Genomic DNA, 25,144 nt, shown 5'->3' with positions numbered 1-25,144 from the left:
ATTCAGCAAGACGAGACAGTCCCCGTGGCTGAAACTTCATGATTAGAAGGGAAAATGTTTATCCGGTGAACACGCCTGTGAGATCAATTATTTTCTGTGAACCTCAATAAACAAAGAAGTAAGCAAGCTGTACTCCTGGCCATTGGGTAATCGGTCAACTAAAATAATGTTCTTTGAGAAAAATGGTAGGAAAAGGTCGAGAAAAGTATCTTAGTTACAATCGGTTAGAGGCATTAAGTTTAGAAAATAAAGATCTTTAGACACGATGAACACCATTTTACAATGACAACAAGAAGCAAGAGTTTTTAAAGAATTTAAATTTTTTTTTACAAAAAGGTCGTCGATGAATCATTTGAACACGGAAAAAAACTTAAGATTTGCGGTCACCTGCACGCATATCCCGTGAAACTAAACATATGAAATGTCATATTTTTGTGAAAGAAAAAGAACTCAAGGAGTTAAGCGATAATTTCGGGCCTGATCCATGGGAGCAAAGTTCATTCCCACAAAGGACAGGGTGAGATCGATCCTATTTTTAACGACAAGTATTTGCTTGAAACCTAGGAGGGGTGTAGCTCGGGGGAGTGATTTTGTTGATAATTACAAATCAGCTGATTTGAAATTACGAGCACGCGTGATTGATCCTCAGTGCCAAGTCACAAAGTTGAAAAATGCACAGTGTGTCAAGTTCCAACAATAATTTTCGACTTAAAATTAAAATCGGTAAGTTAACAATGCAAGACTTGCGTTCTAATGCCGCTATTTATTGTTCTTTCATACAAAACACTGTGGTTAAATAGACACTCCATAACAAATACAAACTAATAACCATGGTATGATTGGAACTTTTTCAGCTATCCTAACCAAATGCGAAGGAACATTAACTGTGTTCTTGTAAGCATATATTTATTAGTTGATGAAACCAAAAACATTTACAAACTAACCTTGTTCCCAAAAAAATGATTCGTCATGTTTAACCGTGAATTACTAAGCTTGTTCACTTTTTTTAAGGACAATTTTGTTTTGTCGTTCATCGTGTCGTTTTCTTGTTTCTAACTTCACAGACCTCACCATAACGTAGATGAAGATGACAGAATGTAAGCTGAAAAAAACGGTGGGTTTTCCCTTTTTTTGCCCAAGTTTAACGATTTATCTAGTCTTCCCTACTTTTGAATCAGTTTGTAGCCGTACGAGTTAATAAATCATCTCAATACTAGGGTGAATAGCTACGAAAACAAATGGGATCTTCTTTACGGCAAACAATCTGATGAAGAGACATCAGTCACCGGTTGACAAGCACTAGTTGATGCAAGTGATTCTGTGACGTCATAAGGTCCACCTACTGCCGCCTGGCCCAGAACTTTGTCCAATCATTGTTTTGGATTTGCCGATCGCGGACACTGTAACTGCATATCCTACTGGCTGCATAAAAAGACTTCGTTCGATCTAGTGTAGAGCCGATTTAGGAAATAACAAAATAATGATCTTCCAACTACGATGCTGTACTGAAAACCAAAATAGAATCCACACATGCCCTCTCTGATCTAAGATACTTCGACTTAACGTTTAATCAAATCCAAAAAAAAGTTCCTGAAAGTTCTGTTTTTAGGCTCGTCACGCAACGCTCCTCTCCTCCTTGTGGGGAGGAACGTTGCGTGACGAGCCTAAAAACGGCTGCGAAGGAGACTAATTGACGGAGAGTCGTAAAACCAAAACAACTACGTAAGTACAAAGGCCGATCAGAAGAAAGGAAAGTTCCTTGGAGAGCCAATGAAAACTCAAAGAAAAACCAAGCAACCCTCCTAAAGCGCGGGAAAACGTGGGATGACCAAGTCATAATTGGCGTAAGCTATGAATCTGATTGGTTGAGGGAGTGGCGGAGTTTTCTGGACCAATCACAGAGAAGAGTAAAGGAAAACTAATGCATTCTGGGACTATTTTCGACACTCATTTGAAAAGTGCTCTTAAACTAAACAGCTCACAACACTCAGACCTCACTGCGAAGTGTAACATGTTCAGAAACATTCACTGATCATATTTCGCCTCAAACTGAAGGCAGACCATCGACCAAACCTGTACAAGGGGCTTCGAGTACCCCATGCGCAACTAAACCACCACCCGTGCCACCCACAGGATCTCCGCTGGTAGAATACACCGGCCTTCAGTTCAAGGATCTTTAAATCAGCTGAGACGTCCAGGCAGGCATCCCTGTCGGAAGGACGACTTGCTTCATACGACACAGTGATTGGAAGCCTTCCACTTATCAGGCGCCCGTCACCATACACCCCGGCCCTTACAATCAATACTGATACAGATCCTTGCAAAGTGGCTGTTACTGATGCAGAAGGCGTTACCTGAAATGACAGTGTGTAAACTTGTAAAAGCTTATTTTTTACTAATTTAATTATCTATTTGTATGATTTCATGAACTCTTTAAAGTCCCTATGACACCTATTTTTTTATTATTTTACATCAAAATAGAATGACTCTAGCACGTGTTTTGGCAACATTAGCGGTATTTTACCGTTTTTTGAATTTCTTATCAAGCTCTATAATCTGTAGATAAAATGTCTGGCCGAGCAAAGGGGGACTGGGCGCCGTCACGTCACAGTAGTAACCATGTGTGCTTATCATGCAAACAAGTGGGCTTTGTGATTTGTAATTTCTCTGGCTATTTCGGTGATAGTTTCGTGTCATTATGTCCGATACTTCTTGTTGTTCTGACGAAAGTTTCTTGCTTCTTTGATAAACTTGGACTTACTACCATGACGTCACGAATATGTAGGTACCAGTACTCTTTAACGCGGCCAAAGAGATACGGAAAGCTTAAGTTCGCTACAATTTCGGACTTAAATCGCCTCGTAAACTAACAAAGACGCATCAGAATCAATCGCAAATCTTACCAGACACCCTCGACATGCTTCTATTTTTATAATTTAACGCTAAAAATAGGTGTCATGGGGACTTTAACTCTTTACCGTCTCGTACATCATCGTGGTTATTGCAGACAGAGACAGCGGTTTGTTATTCAAGTAATACTGAAGCCATTTCAATTTATTAGGACAACGGAACGGGCAAATTAGGCCACAATACTATACTAATATGTCAAAAATATGAACGGAAAGCAGAGGAAAACACGGCCGCAATGAACGATATATACTTCGATTTTTTCGGTTTTTTTTTAACTTGATTTTCTGAGCATTGATCTTTAAAAGACGTGGATCTTCTTTGTTGGTCATGAAGAGCACTTTTCGTTTGTGTTGTTTTCGTCTTTTGCTCACGACTTATTCAATCGGTACAGTGCTCAGAGTGTAGGATGAATGTCGAAAACCAAAACCCAAAATACTAGAAAATGAAATAATGTGAAATGATGAATCCCTTGTTCTATGGGTTAACATATATATTAGCATAATTGCTCTGATGATTATGGAGAAGCACGCGCTCTGATTGGTCCAGGAGGGCATCATCATATCTCGCTGGAATCACCTCGTGAAAGGTGATTCTAGCAGGAGCGCTAAAATCATAATGGCTACCTTGCGTTTTGTCAATGTTACTCCGGAAATGATGAATGTGATAAAGAAAATGCAAGAGCAAAAAGAGATGCTATTAAGTTTGGAACAACGCTTTTTAAAAGAATGATATGAAGTTTTTGCTGATTGAATTAAATAAACCTATCAAATTCTAGTGGAAACTGGCCCTTTATCCCGATACGAGTAATCAGAATAGTTCAAAACTTAAACGAATATTTACAACAGAATTCGAAAGCACCTAAGAAATATACTATCACAATTATTCAGGCTAAGTGAATATTGTTGAATAATCCCCTTGACTTCGTCTCGGAGATTATTTAGCAATATTCACTTCGCCTTAGGCGAATAATAGCTAAATATGAGCGGAAATTTTGCCCATCACTTGTATTGTTCCCGCCCCATCAGGGCTCGGAAATTCACTATGCAATTCGAAAAATTTCCGGACGAATTATGTTCCAAACCTTTTCTCAAGGTTTATATCTTAGGATAAGATGTGGAGAAGCTTAGAACACAAACACTTCTGCTCTCAGCTCAGAGATATGCTAAGTTCAGGAGGTGCTTCTCCATAATGGCAAACGAAAGCCATAATTTATCGTCGGAAGCTAATCCTTATAGTAAGAACGACACTCTTTTACCACTCCGTATTTTTTTGTTTTGCCAAGTCAGTAAAAAAAAGCCAGTGTCAGAACCAATGCGTTATACATCATGGTGTTTAAACGAGAAATACGACGTTGGAATAAAAAAAAAAAATCGTAATCGATGGTTTAACATGCAACACGTCCAGATATTTCAATAATTATTTACTTTATATGTTAACCATCGATTGAGATATATCTACTCACCTTTACGTTTAACGAGGAAGTTGAGAGTGAGCCTGGGTCCACCGAGATACTAACAGGTGTCGAAAGAATAAAATCCAGATCAAGACTGACGATCCCACGTATCGGAATACTGTAACCCTGAAAAAAGGAAACAAAATAGTAAATGGTATAAAATGTACATCAACTTTTTAAAACAATGAGGTTATTACTTGGGCTTTCTGCGGAAAAGCTCAAGTTTAAAACTCGGTCGCGGTCGTCGTCTATCTTCCAAAAAGGCACTTCCGGCGTTTCTGCGCACGCGTTGTTTATCAGGCTCCGACAGTTGCTCTGACGATCTAAACAACTTAACAGTCCTGTAACCGCCGATTTTTGGTAACTAGTTGTGTTAACAGGTAAAACCCAAATTGTTTTTTTTTCAAACTTATAGTCATTTCCCCTTAAAATGTGGTTTTTAATAGGACGGTATGAATATTTATCAAAAAATTTGCGTCTCAATTTTACTTTCTAATATTTGCGTTGTAAAGTGACGATCTTTGTTCTACAGAGTTTTCTCCTGGTTGCAATTGAAAACGAACCGCTTAGTCTTCAATCCTAAAACGATATTTAGTGACTGCAAGGTCTCACTTCGTGATATTGCTCCGAAAGCTCCCAAAGAGTCACCCGTTACTCGATTTTCTTGCTGCTCCGTTACTCGTTACTTATAGGGAAGCCCAAGTGAAGGCCACTGCAACCTCCTGTCTAAAATGGAATCCAATTTCAGTTTTAACCTTTGCTGTGATATTGATAACAGACAAATTATATATTGCTGTGAGTTAGCTCCTTAAGAAAACTTGCCGAAGTAACCTCAATATTTTAAATTCAAGCACTTACAGTTTCGATGATCCGTCCGTTTATCTTCTTCGTTTCTTTCTTAGTGGTGTCAATGGATTCTCGGAGAAGTGGTGTTGTTACACTGGCTCCCAACTGCAGGGTTAAATCCACTTCAGTCTTGTCAAGCTTCAGGTGGTATAACTTTTTAATTGATTCGATGCGAATAGTGGCTTTCACTTGTATATCTATGCCTATAACTTTTTTCTTAAAGAGTGTGAACGTTTTCTGTCGAGGAGCACTAAGCAATTCTTGAATAAGATTTTGTCTGCGACTTCGGTGTCTTGAGTTGTGCGACGCTGTCGTCAGGTTTATTTCTCGCTCATCTTTACCAGCAAAGGTGGTGTTCAGTGCGGTTAACTCAACCGAAGTCTCGTTCAGAGGAGCCTCTCTCTCGGAGGTTTGAAACCTAATTTTTTGGCTAGATTTTGGTGCAGTGAGTTTGATGAAATCACGAAAATCAACATAATATGCTAGTTCCTCGTCCTCAAGGTAGCTTCTCCGAGATTTCTCATCATTAAGAAGAGTAACCTTACTCCTGAAAGAAACGTTCATCATGTTGGCTGAGAATCCTTTCTTAAACTGAATTGGCTCTCCGAAATTTAATCGTTTAGTCAAGTGGACCTCACCTTTCGTTACTACGCCACTGCGCTTATTAAGAACGGACGAATCAGTATATGACATGTCCAAGTCAATGTCAGATGTCATATTGGTGACATCCGAACGATTGAATTTATTTTTAATCAAAAGTTCGTCATTTTCAGATGTGTCTGCTTCTCTGTGCATTTTCACAATACCGGGAAACATGGAATGATTTTCAGGTTTTGGCTCAGAATTTGGATCTGGTTTCTCTCCGTCTACAAGTTCGTAAAGGCTGCGCTCAACAGCTGGGAGAAGCTGAGTAAGTATGGCTCGGGCATAACCAGTTAGCTCTGCGTCGTACTTTTGGTTTCCGTATAGTTCAAAGGTCTCGTGTACTTTGGTGGATTTTGACGTCTCCTTCACCTCAGACCTATTGAAAACACATTTAGACCCAATGAAAGCACCTGAATGAGCAATTGGCATGATACTTTATAGAAGAAGTGACGAGCAGCAAAAGAAGTAGGAGGAAGGGACGGGTGAGTGGGGAACTTCACCGTAGAAAACAATATAGCTACTTATCCTGCTAACCCCAGACGACTTAAAAGCCAACTTTTGGTAGAAATGAGAAACCAAAAGGAGTTCTTGTGAAAATTTCGGCCACTGTTCTCTAATTGAGCAAAAACCTGACGTCTTTGCGTGTCAGTAAGATCTGATACCTGAATCCAAAGGGCGATGTATAAAAGATGTATCAAAGGCTTAAAGAAATGAGAATCAGAAAAAGAATACTAATGTTAGACAGCATTCAATATCGCAATACGACCTACCGAGTGTCAGTGAAGATTCTTGTCTAGGGAAATTGTGGTGAACGTTTTTATGAATATAACTTCACCGGTCATCTGATGACAATTCACGTTTCCTAACCATATATCTTCTTTGGATTATATGCACCCCAGGGTCAACAAGCTTTCCCGTCCCGAGCAGATCGACTGATCTAGCCCAATAGCAGTGGGCTAGATCAGTCACATATGACAAAGAGAAACGAAATTGTAATCTTATTTTAGAGGTATGCAAGAACGAAAAAAGAGTCTGAGAGTGAAAACAATCGAAAAATAAAATTGAAAGTTGGGTACCGTTTGTCAATGAAAGAAAAAATGATTTTGAAGAAGAGATTTTAAATTGCTCATAGGCATTTCTGGGTTTAACAGTAACTTTCACCGGTTTTCCGACTAAATTGTCTCCATCCCCCAGCCCCAACCCCCACCCCCTTACAATCGGTAAGAGAGCTAAATAGTCCTTGATATTTTTTCAAACTAAAATTTCGTGACTTATACAAACTGAATCACAATTATACATTATTACTCTTTAGCACTGGGTGGGTCTAGATGCCACCGTATTTCAAGACCATTCGGAAGTTGACACCACAAACCACCTGTCAGTAATTGTTCGTCTAGCTCTCCGGATTATGAAACTATTTTACTTGATGGCCCAGGCTAACCGAACGGTAAGTTGAATAGGTTTCTGGCTCATCTATGATATTTATGGGAAAAAAATCACTCTCAGGTAGATCTAATTGCTTTCTGGTAATCCCGACATGACTTAGCAGATATATTCTAAGGACTATCTTGTTGCCTACCTTGAAGTGTGCTCAACCTTCACCAAAAAATATAACGATCTTCCTTGGGTCACGTTACCAATTGTTTCCAAGTTTTCTCCTTCGGCAGTAATGCTGATGATCTTAAAAACGAACCAATACTCTTCTGAAGTCTTGTTTATCACGTGAAGTGCAACGATGGTTCTCAGTGTCCCTGCGGAAAAATGGTTGAACTAGTTTAAAATAGAGTAATTTGGCTGAAAAAAATCCTTGTTGAGCTTAATTCGACTCTGACTGCCTGTATTCCTGAGGGAGGAAGCAAGGCATCAAGCTTGGTGAATGTGGTGTATTGACTGCACGCTAGAATGTTCTTTGACGAAACGGTTTATTTGTTGAACTTCAAGTTTTTACAACCGTGCCGAGCTCCTCTCTCTCACTTACTCACTCGGAAAATTACATGATTGACAAGTAACAAAACGACAACCGGAAGTGGTCACTACATTCTTCCCACTTTGCATTATATATAAACTATACCGAAACTACAGCAAAACATAAAACCGACCCTGAGCATCTAGTGCAGGGTCAACAAACAGTAACATATGAAAACGTCCCTCATTGGGTCTCAAGAGGTATTAGACAAAGTCCTTGAGGTATGCAGGAGGTCGTCTGTGTCTCTGCGGGTTGCGACGAGGTCCACACCCAGCAGGTTTTGACAGAGAACTCTCCTTAGCTTCAGTAGGCAGAGCTGGGGGAGTTAGGCTGTCCTGCACAGGTCTACCAACTGTGACCTGGACGTCGGGCTCCAGCTTCTTGAAGAACGAAGAGTTTCGGGTGATGTTTTTTCCCCCGCCCTCGGCAGTGATCATCGTACCCTTGTGGTGAGTGATGACATACGGATGATAAGGTGTTCTGGAATTAATTCCGGAGGGGTCATACCTGACTAGAACTTTGTCTCCAGTCATGAGGTTGCTTGGCTTCACATATGCTTTCTGGTCAGCACAGCTCTTCATCTTCTCCTTAGCCAGCATTACTCGGTGTCGTATCGGTGCTGGGTCCTCCTCAGAACTGGGTCTGTCAGGAATCTTAACGCGCATGGGCCACCCGTGGCTGGTGGCTTGCCTATTGACGAGTGCGGTGTTGCTCTGTAGTTGCGAAGAATCTCGTGTAACTCTTCTTTTTAGGGACATTGCTTCACGTTTGCAGCTTCGATCGCCTTCTTAACCGTGCGCATAAATCGTTCAGCTTCTCCGTTGGCACGTGGCTATTTGGAGGTTATCTTTCGATGGTCGAATCTCATGTTCTTTCCAAAGGACTAGAACTCTCTTCCGTTGAACGGCGGGCCATTATCAGCGAGACGTGGTATGACGACTGGTGCAGATACTGACGGTATGACCTCTACAATAGGGTATCTGGAATAGTCGTCGTAGAAGGAAGAGTAAGTATCCTCCACCAGACAGTTCCCTAAAATCTGCACTAATCTGTTGCCATGGTCCCTCTGGCAGCGGTGACATGTTAAGGGGCTCGCATTTGGTTTCTGGGATCGATACTTGGCATGCAAGACAGGACTTCACTTTCTTCTCTATTGTGTCGTTGATACCTGGGAACCACACCTTCTCCCGAAGCAGTGACTTTGTTTTTGCAATGCTCTGATGACCCTCGTGTGCGAGATCAATTACTGTCTGTTGTAAGACTTTGGGGAAAATGATCCGTCTTCCTCTCAAGAGTACACTCGAGGAACTGCAAATGGTCAATTCTTCTTTTACCCGTTCAAGAGCTTTCTACGTGTTTTGGTTAATGTCGAGTCGCTTAGACGGCTCAAACCAGTTGCAGGTACGCACAGCATCAATGACAGCTAGAAGGATTGGGTCTTTCATAGTTGCCTGCGTAATGTCCTCTAGCTTGAGTGCGTTGGGCTTGGTAGCGCGTGTGATGTAGTCCACGAACTCTTCTGTCACGCGTTGCTGTCGACTGCTGGAAAGCGTTGACTTCTAAGGGTGTCGGGACATATAGTCAGCCGGGTTTCCTTCTCCTTGTTCGTACACGACTGTCACTTGGTATGGCTGTAAGCGCAGTGTCCACCTCTCGATGCGAGGTGGTGGTTTTGACCGGGGATTGTTGTATATCGTAAGTAACGGCTTATGATCTGTGATGACAGTTACCTGTCTGCCATAGACGTATAGGTGAAAATATTCACATCCCCATACGACAGCAAAGGCTTCACGCTCAGTCTGACTGTAGCGCTGTTCTACGGGAGTCAAGGATCTGCTTTCGTACGCAACCAAGTGCTTGTCGCTAATGATGGGCTCACTGGTTTGAGCCAGGATAGCCCCAAGCCCAACAAGGTTTGCATCGACGCTGACTTCGGTGTTCCTGCTGGGGTCGAAGTAAGCGGTTACAGGTGCTTCCATAAGGGCGGTCTTGAGCTGCTGAAGGGCGCGATCTTGCCTTTGGTTCCACTCCCAAGGCATGTTGTTTTGGGTTAGCTCACGGAAGGGCTGTGTTAGCGTTGCGTAAGCAGGAATGAATCTGGAGCAGTTATTGGCCATACCAAGAAGACCGCGCACTTCTGCGACGTTAGTTGGTGGTGGGAGATTGGTTATCGCCTGGACCTTCTTTATATCAGCAGAGATGTCTTTACTAGAGAACACATAACCAAAGAACTCGAGGCGATGCTGTGAAAACTCGCATTTGTCGCGGTTTAGGGTTAGGCCCTTCTCCCGGAGGCGCTGAAAGGTTTCTCGGTCGTGGTCTTCCTGTGTCTTTCCGTGCACTAAGATATCATCACTCAGGTTGAGCGCTCCTCGTATGTCGCTCAAGGTTTCGCGGATGGCATTTTGGAATATTTCGGCTGCACAGACGATTCCGAAGTTTAGGCGCGTATACCGCCTCATTCCGACGTGGGTGCTAAACGTTGTGATGAATCTAGATTCTGGGGCGAGTTCTAGTTGATTGTAGCCTTGATTCAAGTCAAGCTTACTGAAAACTGTGGCTCCCTTCAACTCAGCGATGATTTCTTTGATCGTTGGTTTGATGTGTCGTTCACGTTGGATCGCACTATTTGCCTGTCTCGTGTCAACGCACATTCTGATTTTTCCAGGCTGCTTGGGCTTGGGTGCTACAACAACGGGTGAAACCCATGGGGTCGGTCCATCCACGCGCTCCATAACGCCGTGCTGCTCGTCTCTTTCTAGCTGCTCTTCGAGTTGCTTCCGGCCATGAAGTACACGTCGGTGAGATTGTGCTGATGGCTGGACGCTGTCGTCGATCTGCAGATGTATTTGGTAATCTTTCAGCTTTCCAAGGCCTTTCAACAAATCGTCATACTCCTGAACCAGCTGATTGATCTCTGGTCTGGATTTAGACACCAGTGGACTTGTGATCGATATGAGCCCAAAGTTCTGCGAGGCTTGCCAGCTCAGAGGGGATCCTCCTGCTCCTTCGGCGACGTAAATAGTCTCCTGAGATATGGTCTCGTTTTCAGTTGTTACGGTTACTTTAAACTTCCCGAGCATACTCAGAGGCGTTTTGGACTTGTAGGGGTATACTCGAGTCGTGGTGTCGCTCAGGCGTGGTCGATCCTGAAGTGAACTGAGGTCCTTCTCGTCTAGGATGGTGATACCAGATCCTGAATCGGCCATCAGAGTCAGCCAGGTGCCAATGATCTTGACCTTGAACTACGGCTGCTTAATGTTCTTTCCGTTAACACTGTGGATGCTTAGATGAAGGTGTTTTCGTCATCGCTGTCACTGGATTCATCCAAGTACTCGTCGAGTGTGCTGACTGTTACCCGTGACTCTCGATTGTGAGATATTGCCTTTGGTTTGCTGCTACAGACTGATTCGAAATGTCCCAGCTTGCCGCAACTTCGGCACTCTTTCTGATAGGCCGAACAACATCGCATGCCGCCATCATGTGGGTAAGCGCCACCGCAGTATCGGCTTGTTGTTGTTCCTGAGTGTAATCGGGAAAATCCGTGTCCCGGGCGTTCCTTCTTGTCGCGGGGGGGTCTACTCTAAGACTTTCGCCGAGTTACTTCACGGTGTTTATCGTGTTTGTTTACTTCTGCTTTTGGGTTTTCCAATTATTTGACTTGTGTTTCGGCAAGCTCCAGGGTTTTGCCGTAATCGAGGAGTGCATGTAGGGTAATTCCAGGATCACTGAGAGCTTTTCGGCGCAGCTTGGACGATGAACACAGTTGAATAATCTGGCTTTTTATTTCTCGGTCGGCATCAGCGAATTCGCAGGTTTGTGATAGGTGTTTCAGCCTGGTTTAATAGATCATGAGGTCTTCTCCTGGGTCTTGTTTTGCCTGCATGAACTTGTATTTTTCATAGGCCACATTAGTCTTCGGCGTGAAGTGGTTTATGAGAGCCGTGATTGTTTTCTCGAGCGGGTCTTCGTACGTACATACATACATACATACATACGTACGTACGTACGTACGTACATACATACATACATACTTTAGTTGACCACTCCTCATGGGGGCTTTTCAGGGCCAATTCCCACCCCAGGGGAGGACATCCACGACACTTTAATCTCGTGCGTACGAAATTAACGTCTCCTACCCCTAACCCTGCAGGAGACGGGGCCTACGGTTTATTCATCCTTATCCGAGAAGACTAGAATGTCTATCCATTTCTTGATTATAGAAAGGTAGCAACGTCTGCTCCTGCAACGGCGTCGGGCAGCGTTTCAACAATATCGTTGACCTCTTCGCCTGCATAGTGTAACAGAAGAGCCTGCTGTCGCTTCTTGTTGGTCACATTCAACGCTACAATAAGGTTGCGGAACCGTGCGATGTACTTTTACCACCGAGTGGCAAGTGTTCCTTGATTTTGAGAAAGGTCGAATGAGGGAAACGGTGGTAGGGTGCTCATGGCTGTGTAAGCTGTCGGCTTGACTCGGGTTGCGTTGATTCTGTGTTCCTATCCACTAGAGTGGACTTTCGTTTTTATTACTCGTCGCCAGTGTAGTATATTGACTGCACGCTAAAATGTTATTCCACGAAGCGGTTTATTTGTTGTACTCCAAGTTTTTACAACGTGCCGAGCTCCTCTCTCTCTCACTTACTCACTCAGAAAATTACATGATTGACAGGTAACAAACGACAACCGGAGGTGGTCATTACAATAAATATGCAACTTTAATATCATAACAACAAGTTCATTCTTTGACAGCCGAATTCTGTGCCTCGATAGTACTGGGCCTTTTTCGCTGTCCCATTCTCGAGCCCAGTGCCTGTTTGGTCTCTCCAACATAGGTTTCCCTGCAGTTCTCATCACCACACTTTATCCCATGAACCACATATGCCTCTTAACTTTGTGGGCTTATCCTTTACCTTTACTAACTTTTGCCTTAGGGTGTTATATGGCTTGAACGTGGTGGTGAAACCGAAAGATTTAAAGACCGACTTCATAGCATCAGAAACATCGGTCACATAAGGGACAGTTATCTGAAAGTTCCACGATCCACTCGGTCCAGACAGACCTTTTATCATATTGTCAACTGGATGACTGATACAATTCATAGCCATAGTTTCAGTCATAGTGAAGGAAGTAAAATAAAGAGAAGTGTTATGATTCAAAACTTGAAATTTTACTTGAAATTTACTCGTTAAATAAAGCATTAACAATTGTCTTGTTGAAAGAAAAACTTTTCATGGATTACGAGGTACAAAATCGGAGGTTCTAGTGCCTTTGGTGGGAGTCTCGATTTAAAAGACACCAAAAGGCCATTCCAAATTTGCAGCCCAGTTCTAAGAGAACACGTCGAGATATCAGATGGCGAGAAGTGAACCCCTAGGACTCAATGAAAACCATGGATACCTTTCATAAACAACATCTACGGCACAGCTCTATGTTAAGAGTCAAGAATAAAACGATTTATTATGAGAAATAACATGAAATGGGAACATTAAATGCGAATTGTTAAGTTAAAGAGGAACCAACTGTCTTTATGTCACCGCCAGAAGTAGATAATAGAAATCAGACTAAACTGTGAATCAACCGGCTATAATGGAATAATAAACAACTTTTCACTGAGTTTGAGGTGGCTATTGGTGGAAATTTGAGTGCCTTTCAATCCTCCAAACTGTCTCACAGACTGTCATATCAAAAACTAGAAAGAGAAAAGTTACCTTCCCAAATCTCGACTAAGAAGAAATGGACAGTACTTTCCAAGAAACTTTGAAGCTAAATTGGGCAGCGTTACGAATGATCAGCTGGTGCTGAACAAATTAGATTTCTGACTGAAGTAACCTGACCATATGGCAGTATGAACAAAACTTACCGAAGTGGCTTGACCGTAAAATAATTCACCTCACAGCTAAACTGGATTATTATGCAAAAGGAGTGCACTTAGTCTGTTGAAGAGTCTGTTTCGTCAACAGTCGATAGTAAATTGATATGTCAAACGCCGAGGTGAATTCAGAATTCAGCTCAGCTATTGTACATGTGTACGGATATGCTGGATTTAGCGTGTTAACGATTGATTGGGTAAAAACAATTCGTCGAGGCCGCATTAGATACAACGCCTCGAGGGCGGGATAGACCACACACGGAAAAGAGACAGAAACAGAAGACTTAGAATGATCGCAAGACTATATAAATCCTGCATTCTTTATGTTTGCATGACCCGACTGATTTTTGCGCAAATTTGACTTCTTTACCAAAAATTTGATTTGTATCCGACAAGATTCCATTCATTTAAGAGCAGCTATGACATTTTTAAATGATTTTCATTTTAATTGCCTCCTTGTAATGTTTTATGAAAGTATTTCCACTAATCTAATCTTGTGAACGGCAAAATGTGTCTGAAACCTAACAAAATGCATACTTGCCTAATCTCAGCTCAAACATAACATTTTTTCGAAAAATGAATGGCAGTTCAAGAGAATACCTAATGTTTAATTAGTAGCGAGATCAAATACCTCTCTGAAGCTCTCCACTCCGTACTTCGAGGACTTGCTCGACTCGATACACCAGAGCTTCACCGGGTTCCAAGTTAACTTCCACTAAGCGCTCCGCAGTAAACTGCTTTTTTCGAGTCAACAAAGTTGCTGTTAGAATGGTGCCACAAACCACGAGAGAGATAACGGCAACGATAGCGGTGATCCGCCGAATGCTCCATTTTCTTGAAGCAGGTTTCACTCCTTCAGAACTATCTTTGACATGAACGTTGACTTCATCCTGATGGTCCTCCTTTTTCTCTGGTAAACCATCCATGATCTAGGAAGCTGTGGGACTACTGAAGGTTCAGTGTATTGCAAGGCCCTTGAAATTGAAGAGGAAATATCATGTTTTGTCGATAATCTCTACTAGCACTTTTTTCAAAAGTAAACTTAATTAAGCTCTTAGTTTGTTTGTCCAGTCCTAGGTCGCGCCTTTAGATAAACAAGCTGTTCGCGTCATACAAGAACGTAGGAAATCGCAGAATGCTCTATACTTACTTCATTGAGGATTTCGAAACTATTGAGAGCAGACGTCGATATTTAAGCCCGAAAAATGACGAAGTGCTTCTTTAAAGAGAATAAGACAAAGTGAAACCAATTAGTGATAACTTTTACGCTCACAACGTGTTCTCGAGGTTCAGTGATCTGGTGCCGAAATTACTGCGCGGGAACGAGGCTACGTCTACCACGACTATGTTCTTGTTTTTCTGTTCCTTGAGGTTTCTTTTGTAAGAATATGCAAATATATTTGCTTTCTTATCTTGGCTCATTTAACCGTAATCAGTCAAGGATTAAGTATTCTACATTGTTCGCTTGTTAATCTCTTCGTTTGAAACGAATTGTACCTGCTACACATAACTTTCATGTGAGTGAATTAAAGTTTACTTAACGTTGTCAAAGTTTTAAAAACCTTTTAGTGAGGTTGTAATACTTCATCTGCGATAAAGAATATGGGCTGCTTTCTGTAGTCAACAAACACTCGATGAATTGAAAAACGAAAGTTAATCTGGCTTTGTCGCAACGCAAATTAATTACGTCTCTAAATAACAGCACCCTGCGGGTACTATGCAAATTTTTGGACTGAAAACTATTAAATTGGCTTTGTTGTGATTTTTCGTCCATAATCTGGCGCTGCAAAATGACATTTTTGATGTACGTTGACCCATTAATCAAAATTATCTTTCTAACTTCTTTCGCTCTACATAAGTGTGAAAATCTCGTGGTTAACTTGAGAAGAGGCTTAAATATCGAAATTTACAAGCAAGGCACTTCCAGAGATTTTAAATAAAATGAGGCCGTAAGTACTTATAATGCGTTGATCAAATGTCATACCGACGGGTGGACGTTCTGATTGTTTTTGTTTTGCTGAAAAAGTAATGAAGACAGGTTTCTGGGTTACGTCAATTAAGAGAAAGTGATTTATTTTCTCTTGGTTACGTTTCGTTGCACTCATCCAAAATATTTGATCCTTGAAGAAAAGTCAACTCCAATGACAGGAAGACTTCAACTGAAAACAGAGATTGTAAAGACCTTTTTCAGCTTGAGCCAAGGAATCCATGTGAAATAATAAGCAACCTGCTTTGAAGTATTGATATTTATTGTCCTACTAAACATAGGTGTTCTTTCGAACAAAGGGGGTGTGTTTCTAAAGAAACTGTGGTGCTGCGTCGGTGGGGGCAATAGGGTATTTTGGTTATATCAGCTAATAAGTTGAAATTGTAAATTTGCCACCGTAAAGAGTTAAAAAGCTGACTTTTCGCTCGTAAGCCCTTCGTCAGAGCGAATGGAGAAATTGTAGGTTGCGTGTGGGTTTATATGCAGAAAGTGGAGCTACGCCATTGGTGGGAACATAGTGACGAGAAAAACACGAATAATTTAGCAGAATGAAAAGCATTTGTTGATAACTGTGGGGTTAAGAGTGCCGATTTGAAAGATAAACTTTTCTTCAAGAGTTTTGCGGCTTTCCGAGCCACCTAAATGTAAGGAAAGACTGCAGATTGTCATATGCTGCTTAGAATGATTAGGCAGATTTAAGTGTCTTGCGACTGGTTTTGATGCGTCCTTGTCATTCCTTTCTACGTCGCGAAGGCGTTCTCGGAGTCGGTCAAATAATCGTCTTCCTGTTTTGCGGATGTATATCTTTTTGCAATAGGTGCAAGTTATGTGATAGATGAAGTTCGGCGTTGTGAATGAAAGGACTAGTTTTGCATCGCGCGCGAGCGCATTTAAAATTGTCGAGTTGGTCACTAGTTTGGAACGAACTTCTAACAAGAAAATTGTCTATGTTTTTGTCGCGTTTAAATGAGATGAGTGGTGGTTGCGAAAAGATAGTACCAGTCTCTGGATCGTTTTGAAGTAATTAAAAGTTTTGAAGAATAATGGATTTAACTGCGTGGTTGTGGGGGTGAAATGTGAGAGTGAATAGAATGCGGTCAGAGTTTCCCTTCTGTGACGTTTGTAGTGTTGACTATCGATCAACAAGTTGGGCGCAGTGGTGACCCTCTTGAACGACAGAAAGAGGGTAACCACGTTTTTCAAAAAACTGGCACATTGACTCTGATTTGTAGAAAAAATCAGATTCATCACTACATAAACGACGAAGTTTAAGAAACTGTGAAAATAGAAAAGAATTCTTGACATGAGAAGACGAATACAACAATGAATGAAGATGAATACAAGGTGTTCTTTCGTTGAGTTGAGTTGATATACTCAGAATATCAAGTAAGGAAATTACATAGCGAATCAAAATAACATCTTTAACATTTTCATTGATTTTTTTATAGGGATTTGTGTTAAGGAAGATGGAAGAAATCACGGTATGATTTCATCTTGTTACGGTCTCGTGAAGCTCCTTCTCCTTCAATTCTAGGAAGTACTTCTCGTTGAAAAAGAGTTGTATCTGCTACTCATAACTTTCATGCAAGTGAAATTAAGTAAGATACCTACTGCTGCCAAGTTTTGGAAACTTTTCGCGTGGTAGTGATTTATCATCCGCGATAAAGAATACTGGCTGCTTTCTGTAGTGAACAAAACCCTCGATGAACTCGAAAGCGAACACTTATCAAAACTCAAACAGTGTCCTGTGGTGTGCCCGAAGGGTCAGTGCTTGGACCACTTTTATTCTTAATTTATGTAAATCATATTCATAATTGTTCAAAGCTTTTAGATTTCCATTTTTTTGCAGATGATGCAAATTTATTCTTTCAACATAGGGACATAAAGATACTTGAAAGCATGATTAATTCTGAACTTGAGAAAGTTTATACCTGGTTATGTGCAAATAAGCTTTCATTAAATATTGATAAGTCAAATTTTGTTATTTCCGTCCAATTCAAAGAAAATTTTCCCAAACAGGTAATGTTATCTATAAACAATAAGAAAACATGACTACTATGGTATCAGAGGTGTTGTTAAATTTTACCCAGGTAACTTCCATAAGATACCTTGGAGTTTACATAGATTATAATATTAGTTAGAAGACGCACATTACTAATACTTCTAAAAAAGTCAAGAGAAGTATAGGCATTCTGTCCAAGCTCCGTTATTTCTTAAGTACTAAAACACTACTTAGCCTGTACTATGCTTTAGTTGAGCCTTTTTTAAACTACTGCATATTTGTTTGGGGTAATACCTATCAGACAGCTTTGCAACCTTTCTTGATATTACAGAAGAGAGCCTTCAGAATAATTACTTTCTCTAGTTATAACGAACATTCAAGTCCTTTATACAAAGATCTAAATGTTGTGAAGCTGTTTGACATTATTACCTTTCAACTTGCAGTATTTATGTATAAGTTTCACAAGAAACTCTTACCTCCAGTATGACCCTTATTTCAATTCTGTTAGAGTGTTACATAATTATAATACCAGAGTATCTAGCAAAATGACTCATACTATTCCAAATGCCAGAACAAATTATGGAATCTTCAACATAAGATTTCAGGGTGCTAAAGTCCGGAATGGTACATGTGAAGACGTAAAGCTTCTTCCTCTGAAACGTTTTAAGAAAAGCTTTAAGCTAATTCTTCTTGATAAATATTAATAATTTTTCTGGCTTTCCATTTGTTTTCTACTCTGATTTTCCTTGCTTCCTTGACCTTGTTTTGTATGATGAATGAGTGTGTGTGTGTGTGTGCGTGTGTGTGTGTGTGTTGTGTGTGTTGTATCTGACCCAAATAATTACATTACATAAATCACCTAAGTATAGCTGCCCTTTTTTTCTAGCCCCTAAGGTTATTTGGGGCAGCTAGTACTCCTTTATATTCTTGTCAATTTATCATTATTTTTACCAGTATTTTTATGTTGGGTACAAATAAAGTTGTTGTTGTTGTTGTTGTCTGCATATATGGATAATAACAAAGCGCAAAACTGACACGATAACCGCGGATTAGATTAGCTTTATATCAGCGCGGATGAAAAATCTGAATAATATTGCAAAGGGACCGACACTAACTTGAAAAGCCCTAGCAAGTCACGTATCGTTGAAATATTTTTTTGCTACAGTTCTCTTCGTTAACTCAATAGGACTTGAAACAAACACGCTTGTGATCAGTCAAGGATTACAATTGAGGCGAATCATAAGCAGTTACAAAATTTGAAAAGGGAGTGGGGACGGGATTACAGTACAATACAATAACCTTTATTTAACGAAAGTGACGTAATTAACCCAGTGAGTTATCTAAACTTACGGCATTCGCAGCTGTACAAATTACATATATGAAATAATAATAATGACTAATCAGCAATACGATTTGATACTAGAGAAACTAAAACTAGACAATTGTATGCTTTAATTTCTTAAGATCAGTGTCAAGGTATTTAAAAAGGGTGTCAAGGTATTTAGGCAAATTTATGTGCGCTGTTCAGAATTAGACGGCGGGAAAGGAACTTGAAGATTCAAAGCGCAAGCTCTGGTGTGCAAACTAGTTGAACGAACAGAAGACAAGAAATTGACATTTTATGTTATTATTGGCAAAGAAAGTATAGTTTTCCCAGTCTATTCAAGCTCGTTTCAGAATTATTTTCCAAATAGCCATTAGAGTTCATTCGATAAGTTGATACACACAGCAAATCTTGTCATAAAACCGAAAATTTTCATGAAACAATATTTCAAATACGGGGCTAGAAAGCGTGGTGAAACTTCACCTTTGTTGCTGAACTGGTCGATCTTTCGTCTCTTTGAAACGGGAGATGACAAAACGCGGAGCCCTACTCCATGGAGTACCTGGATGGAGTAGCCCTAAAAATCATGTATTAGTCAAATGAAATACATTATGAACAAGGTGAATCGTTTAGATGTACATATCCTGATATATTTTGAGCTTGTCAGCTCTCCGATTGTTGCAGTTCGATGTAGTACACGAGTTGACCGCCATCTTGAAATTAACTTAAACTGCTGACCACTTCCAACGGAAAGCTTTAATGTTGCTAGCATCCATGAACGTTATCGTTAATAGGCCGCTACCACCTATTTTCATATGATCTTCAAGAGGCCAAAAGGAGGGACAACCTTCATTCTGAAACTGGTTTTACATCTTCCAAAATACCTGTTTATGTGTGGCGTCTGTAAGAAGTGTGGCGCTCCATCTAGTAACACATGGCCTCATGGGTTTCTTAAATGTGCGAAACGATGAGGATACAAGCTTACATTTGTAGGTTGAGACTTGAAATGGTAATCCCTATCTTTAAACTGAGCTTCTCCACACCCATCTATCTGTAGCGCAATAAAATTGAGGTGTGTAAACAAACCAAAAAAAACAGTGACGGGTCGGCGAATAAATCCGACTGGGGTTGTTGATCTTGCAAATGCAGTAAGCTTAAATATTTTACCTCGTGCAGAAATCGAAACAGTGGGTTTTGTTCATCACATGGAGTTGTTTGTCTTCTCGTCAAAGGACTCATTACACAGCGGTAAAACCAAAATGGAGGAACCAGTAAGACTGAGAGCCTTAGTCACTGTCCCCAAAAAACTGGATTGTATCGAACTGTGACATTCGGAGAGCTGGTAAGCTCAATATATTTTAGGATATGTACATCTAAACGATTCACCATGTTCATATAATATTTTATTTGACCAATACATGACATTTTGAGGTACTCCATTAAGGCACTCCATAAGGTACTCCATGGAGTATGGCTCCGCGTTTTGTCATCTCCCTTTTCAAACCGTCGGCTAATCTATCAAAGCGAGCGCCGCATTCATCTTAGAATGAAAAGTTCTCTGGCCTAATTTGAACTAATCTAAAACTCGCTTGAAAGGAGTTGTAGTTTTATTATCCCTAAGTGTAACTGAAATAAAGCAAACTTACCGTTGTTAAACTTTCAGACACCTCTTAGCAAGCCAGTGCCCTCCGTGATCAAAAAAGCGCTTGAGAAAAGCTCGAAAGCGAAAGCACACCTGGCTTCGACAGCAAACATGCATGTTTGCTGTCGAAGCACGTTGCCATGACAGCATTTTTTTCTGGTCTAAACAGTTTAAACTCATACTTCAAACATGGCGTCTTTATCGATATGCTCACTCGTTTCTTTCTTTTCTGGAGAGCGGAAATCGCTTGATCGCGGAGAAAACCACTTCAAATCCGACCATGTCCAAAGCTTTATTTATTCCAGGGGAGTCATCAAAGGTGAAGTCCAAGCAAGCATGAAAAATAAGGACTACAAAGTCACAGTAAGTTGCCAATTTGGGATCACAACACGTATGTTCAATTCGAAGAACTCCCAACCCCGATTTCACCTCCAATTTAATGTTTATATTGCGGAATATATATTGCAACTTACGTGTCTGTTTCGAATTATCTTTTTATCAGATTTATCTCGATGAAAACCTTGAAATAAAAAACACAGAATGCGAGTGTCCTCGCGGCGAGTTCAAGTGCAGTCACGCGGCAGCCATATTTATTTATGCAGGCATCCATAACCTTAGCAGGACGGACCTGGAATGCCAATGGAAACGAAAGCGAAAGGCAGAAAGCGTACAGTCTGCAAGCCAGATGTTTCCAGCGCCACCGAAGAAGAAGGATTACAGCCCTTTGACGCGCGATCCTAGCCGAGAAGATCGGATGTGGCTGTACAGCGAACTAAAGCGCTATGGCAAATTTACAGGGACCTGCTGGATCTTGAGTCCCGAACCACAACCTGCTACCCCTCTCCCGATCAAGACGATTGAGGATATCATTTACTCAGAAGGTTTCCTTATGGCATCTACGAAGGAAAAACAATTAGAGTACTTGATTGAGAATGCCAAAGTAGAGGAGAGAACCATAAATGTTGTGAGCACCCTCACGGCTGGCCAGCAAAACAGCCCTGCATGGCACCAAGCTCGTAGAGGCCGCCTGACTGCCAGTAATTTTGGCTCCGTCCTCCAGGCAAAAAGAGTTACACCGTCTCTTATCAAGCGACTACTTGGGGAATACAACTTGAGTGGAGTTAAAGCAATTGCATGGGGACAGGACAATGAGACTGAGGCCCTGAAATCCTTCACCAACATCACAAACTTTACACCTGTACAGACCGGCCTTTGGCTACACGAGTCGGGAGTTCTGGGTGCTTCCCCTGATGGACTTGTGGGAGACGACTCGGTGATTGAGTGTAAGTGCCCCTACACACATCGAAATGCGACAATCAAGGAAGCTTGTGGGCACAAAGACTTTTACTTGGAGGAGAAGGAAGGGAATTATACGCTGTCTACCACACATGTTTACTGGCATCAGTGTCAAGGCCAGATGTTCCTGACAAAGCGCAAATTCTGCTACTTTGTTGTATGGACCACAAAGGATAGTGTAGTTATCAAGATTGAACGAGATGAATCTTGGGAGCACAATATTACTATCTTGAGTGATTTTTACTTTCATCAACTATTCCCAAAGATTACCGAGGGAGAACTTTGAAAAGTGGTGCACAGATGCTGGACATAATCAGAGTGGGGGGGGGGGGGGGGAGTGGGAGCTAATGTAAATAGGCAGTAGCTAATGTTAAAAGGTATTTTTTTAAATTTCATACATTAATTTCTTAATATAACATTACATATTCTACACTCAGATAGAGACACAAGATAAAGAACCCACATTTTTCCATTTAGCATAGTAACTTAATAATAAATTACCTTCTTCCTGAAAGCAAGCTTAAACAATTTTTTTTTGCAACCAATGGCTACTGGTAGCTGGTAACACTTATCCTGGTTACTCAACAGGGCCCAGGTACATAAAACTTATGCCACACTTAAGTAGGCTTGCATAGCAATGCAAAGGGAAGGGGTGAGAGCCAAAACAAAATCCATGCAGCACAGGTTATTTTTTCTGACTACCTCTCACCATCCCTTAAGCTAATTGAAGTGTGGCTTTAGTTTTATACACCTGGACTCAGGCTCCCAGCTTCACAGACACAAAAGTAAAACCTTTAAGCCAGCACGACTTTCACACTTGGAACTACTGGACGAAAGAATTCCATACTGGTCACATGCCCCTGACCTGGATTTAGTTGAAATGACAATTTAAGAATGTCACTGGTTTTCATTATAATCTATTTTCACAGAACACATAGTAGTTTGTATTAATGAACATAAAGGAGATGAATATCAGAAAAATGTAAAACTGACCACATCATATTTTTGACCAAAGCTATGTCAATACCATTTGATCTGTTACAGTAGGGCTTCTAGTAATACAAAAATAATATTAAAAACTCATTGTACTATAATTTAGTTGAAAAAAAGTTCTATTCAGTCAAATTCAAAGTCGTTGCAGCCATCCTTGATCAATGGATACTGCAAATTAACAAGAGCTGAGCACAGTTGGCATAGCTTGTCAGCATGGCACCTCAAAAATGCTGGGATGAAGCCAAGGATGCGAAAACTCTTAAGTCTTGCATTTGCATGCTCTACATGGATGCGACATCGAGCTATTGATTTTGTCGCCCTTGCCTCACTCTCTGTAAACTTTCCATTGTTGAGAAATGGTGGTATGTTCACTGAAACACCTCTTGGAACTACATCGCTGATGAGAAAACCTTTGTCTGCCAGAACAAGATCACCAGCACTCAAATGTTTACAAAACCCAGACTCTTTAACCATGACCTTGTCACTGACTGAGCCAGGAAAAAGATCACTAACATAGGTTATAACTCCATTTGGGGCAACCCCTATAATGACTTTGAAAGAGTTCATTCCCCTGTAGCTGGAATATGTAGCATTCTGCTGGGACATGAGCTTAGGTGCAGCAATTTCAATGTCTGTACAATCAATCACAATGCGGCAACTGCTGTACTCAGTGAAAGAAGATGGCAAACACATCTTGTTCTTTTCTCTAGATGGCACAGTTGTCATGATGTCTTTGAACAGGAGAGAATGCAGAACATGGACAAAAGTTAGTACTATGTTAGCAACAGTTGCAACACTGCATGAAAACAACTGGGCTAAATGTAGATTGGTATAATTTTGTTTCAGTTTCATCAGAGTGATAAATATCTGGTCCTCAAGTGTGATCGCCTCAACCTTCCATCCAGCATAATAGTTTATTTCACCCTTGAATCTTGAAACATATCCCACAACAATATCAAAAACATCCTTAGTGGGTAGACCTGTCTCCATCCGTATCACCTCAGGGCTCAAGCTCTTAGCAGAGTAGTGTGCACTATAGTAACTTGACACTTCCTTGTGTTTAGCAAGTTCTGTTGAAGTCATATCAAGCTCTATTGACAGCAGAGCTTCTTTGGAACTTGTCTTTTCCTCTTGTGAGCATTCAGTGGAACATGGTTCAGAGTTCTCTTTAATCTCTTCAAGCACAGATGCTACAGTTGGTAATTTCGTGGGCTCGGCAGACACTTTCCGTTTTTTCTTGGGGGTAGGTGTACTGGGAGGTGTTGGTCCTGTACCTGGCAGCAAGTCCAAACTATCAAACAGCTTGTGCATGTTTCTGTCACTGATGGTTGGCATATTTTCTTTTCGCCCATCTTTAAAGTGACAACTGCAAAGTCGCGAATGTTTGCTGGGCTTTCTATCTCCTCTCCTATAACAGAAACAGACAGAAGCAGTTACTATACTTGCGCTTAAAAAACCCAAAGTTTAGTTGGTCACATGCTTAACCTTGAAGTCTAAGACGTGAATGCGAAGCGAGTATTTCTCTGAGCTTGTTACTTAAGACTAGTTAGTGTAAAAGCTTTGATACTCACAACTATCATATAGTTTTTTAGTAACTAAATAATCTTAGATCAAGACTGAAGACAAGGAAAGGCAAAGCCGCGAGAAAAGAAATAAGACAAGAAAGAGAAACAGCTAATCGTGAATCAGTTTGAGATAAAAAAAAAAAAAACAGCTATTTCTAATCGATGGTACAGCATCGAAATATATATTTTTCGAAAAATACTCACCTTACAAATGATATCCACTTATCATAGAGTGTTTTATGTTTTTTCTGGTCTGGAAACGAAAAGAATCGGCAGCAGTGGCTTTCAGATGTGTGATTGCAATCTGGATGAAAACACTGGCCCATCGCAAACTTCGTCTCCGTGGCGTTTTGACTCGAATTATTGCTCACCAGGTGCTTTTGTCCGCTTATTATACTCTTCAATAGTAAGGCCAAAGGTTATCTTGATTCTCTTTATCTTATTTCTATTATTGGAGGATAAAATGCGCTATTATAGCTCTTGAAGTGTTCGAGGTCAACGACAATGTGTCACGCTAGGGACGCCATATTGGTTTGTTTAGACCACAGAATTCCGGTGCTATGGAAACGTGACGTAAGCACTTTAGGACTCTATAGGAGCTTTCGCGCGCGCGCGCGCGCGAAAGCTCCTGGGTTTTATCTTGG

The 25,144-nt window shown here is 40.9% G+C and overlaps 2 protein-coding genes across 6 annotated transcripts; one reads left to right on the top strand and one right to left on the bottom strand.

Annotated features, from left to right (window-relative positions):
* Positions 1-748: 748 nt before the first annotated feature.
* On the bottom strand, positions 749-20,801 carry LOC148731681 (uncharacterized). 5 transcript variants are annotated; one of them, XM_088760188.1, is made up of 8 exons: positions 20,651-20,788; positions 19,889-20,055; positions 19,488-19,581; positions 14,323-14,665; positions 7,434-7,605; positions 5,222-6,230; positions 4,373-4,489; positions 749-2,354 (listed from the first exon to the last, which is right to left on the bottom strand). In XM_088760188.1, exons 4-8 carry the CDS (start codon positions 14,615-14,617, stop codon positions 2,016-2,018), a joined length of 1,932 nt encoding a protein of 643 aa, XP_088616314.1. In that variant the 5' UTR covers positions 14,618-14,665; positions 19,488-19,581; positions 19,889-20,055; positions 20,651-20,788; the 3' UTR covers positions 749-2,015. The 5 variants fall into 5 exon arrangements, with proteins under 5 accessions (XP_088616314.1, XP_088616311.1, XP_088616313.1 ...); XM_088760185.1 differs by lacking the exons at positions 19,488-19,581; positions 19,889-20,055 and having other exon boundaries at positions 20,651-20,801; XM_088760187.1 differs by lacking the exons at positions 19,488-19,581; positions 19,889-20,055; positions 20,651-20,788 and adding an exon at positions 17,286-19,465.
* Positions 20,802-20,835: 34 nt separating this feature from the next.
* Positions 20,836-23,036, top strand: LOC148731680 (uncharacterized). The gene is made up of 2 exons (XM_088760191.1): positions 20,836-21,009; positions 21,149-23,036. Exons 1-2 carry the CDS (start codon positions 20,836-20,838, stop codon positions 22,226-22,228), a joined length of 1,254 nt encoding a protein of 417 aa, XP_088616317.1. The 3' UTR covers positions 22,229-23,036.
* The last annotated feature ends 2,108 nt before the right edge of the window (positions 23,037-25,144 follow it).

The sequence above is a fragment of the Stylophora pistillata genome, chromosome 5 (assembly GCF_964205215.1).
Source record: "Stylophora pistillata chromosome 5, jaStyPist1.2, whole genome shotgun sequence".
Taxonomy (NCBI): Eukaryota; Metazoa; Cnidaria; class Anthozoa; order Scleractinia; family Pocilloporidae; genus Stylophora; species Stylophora pistillata.
This window is presented reverse-complemented; position numbering and strand designations above follow the sequence as displayed.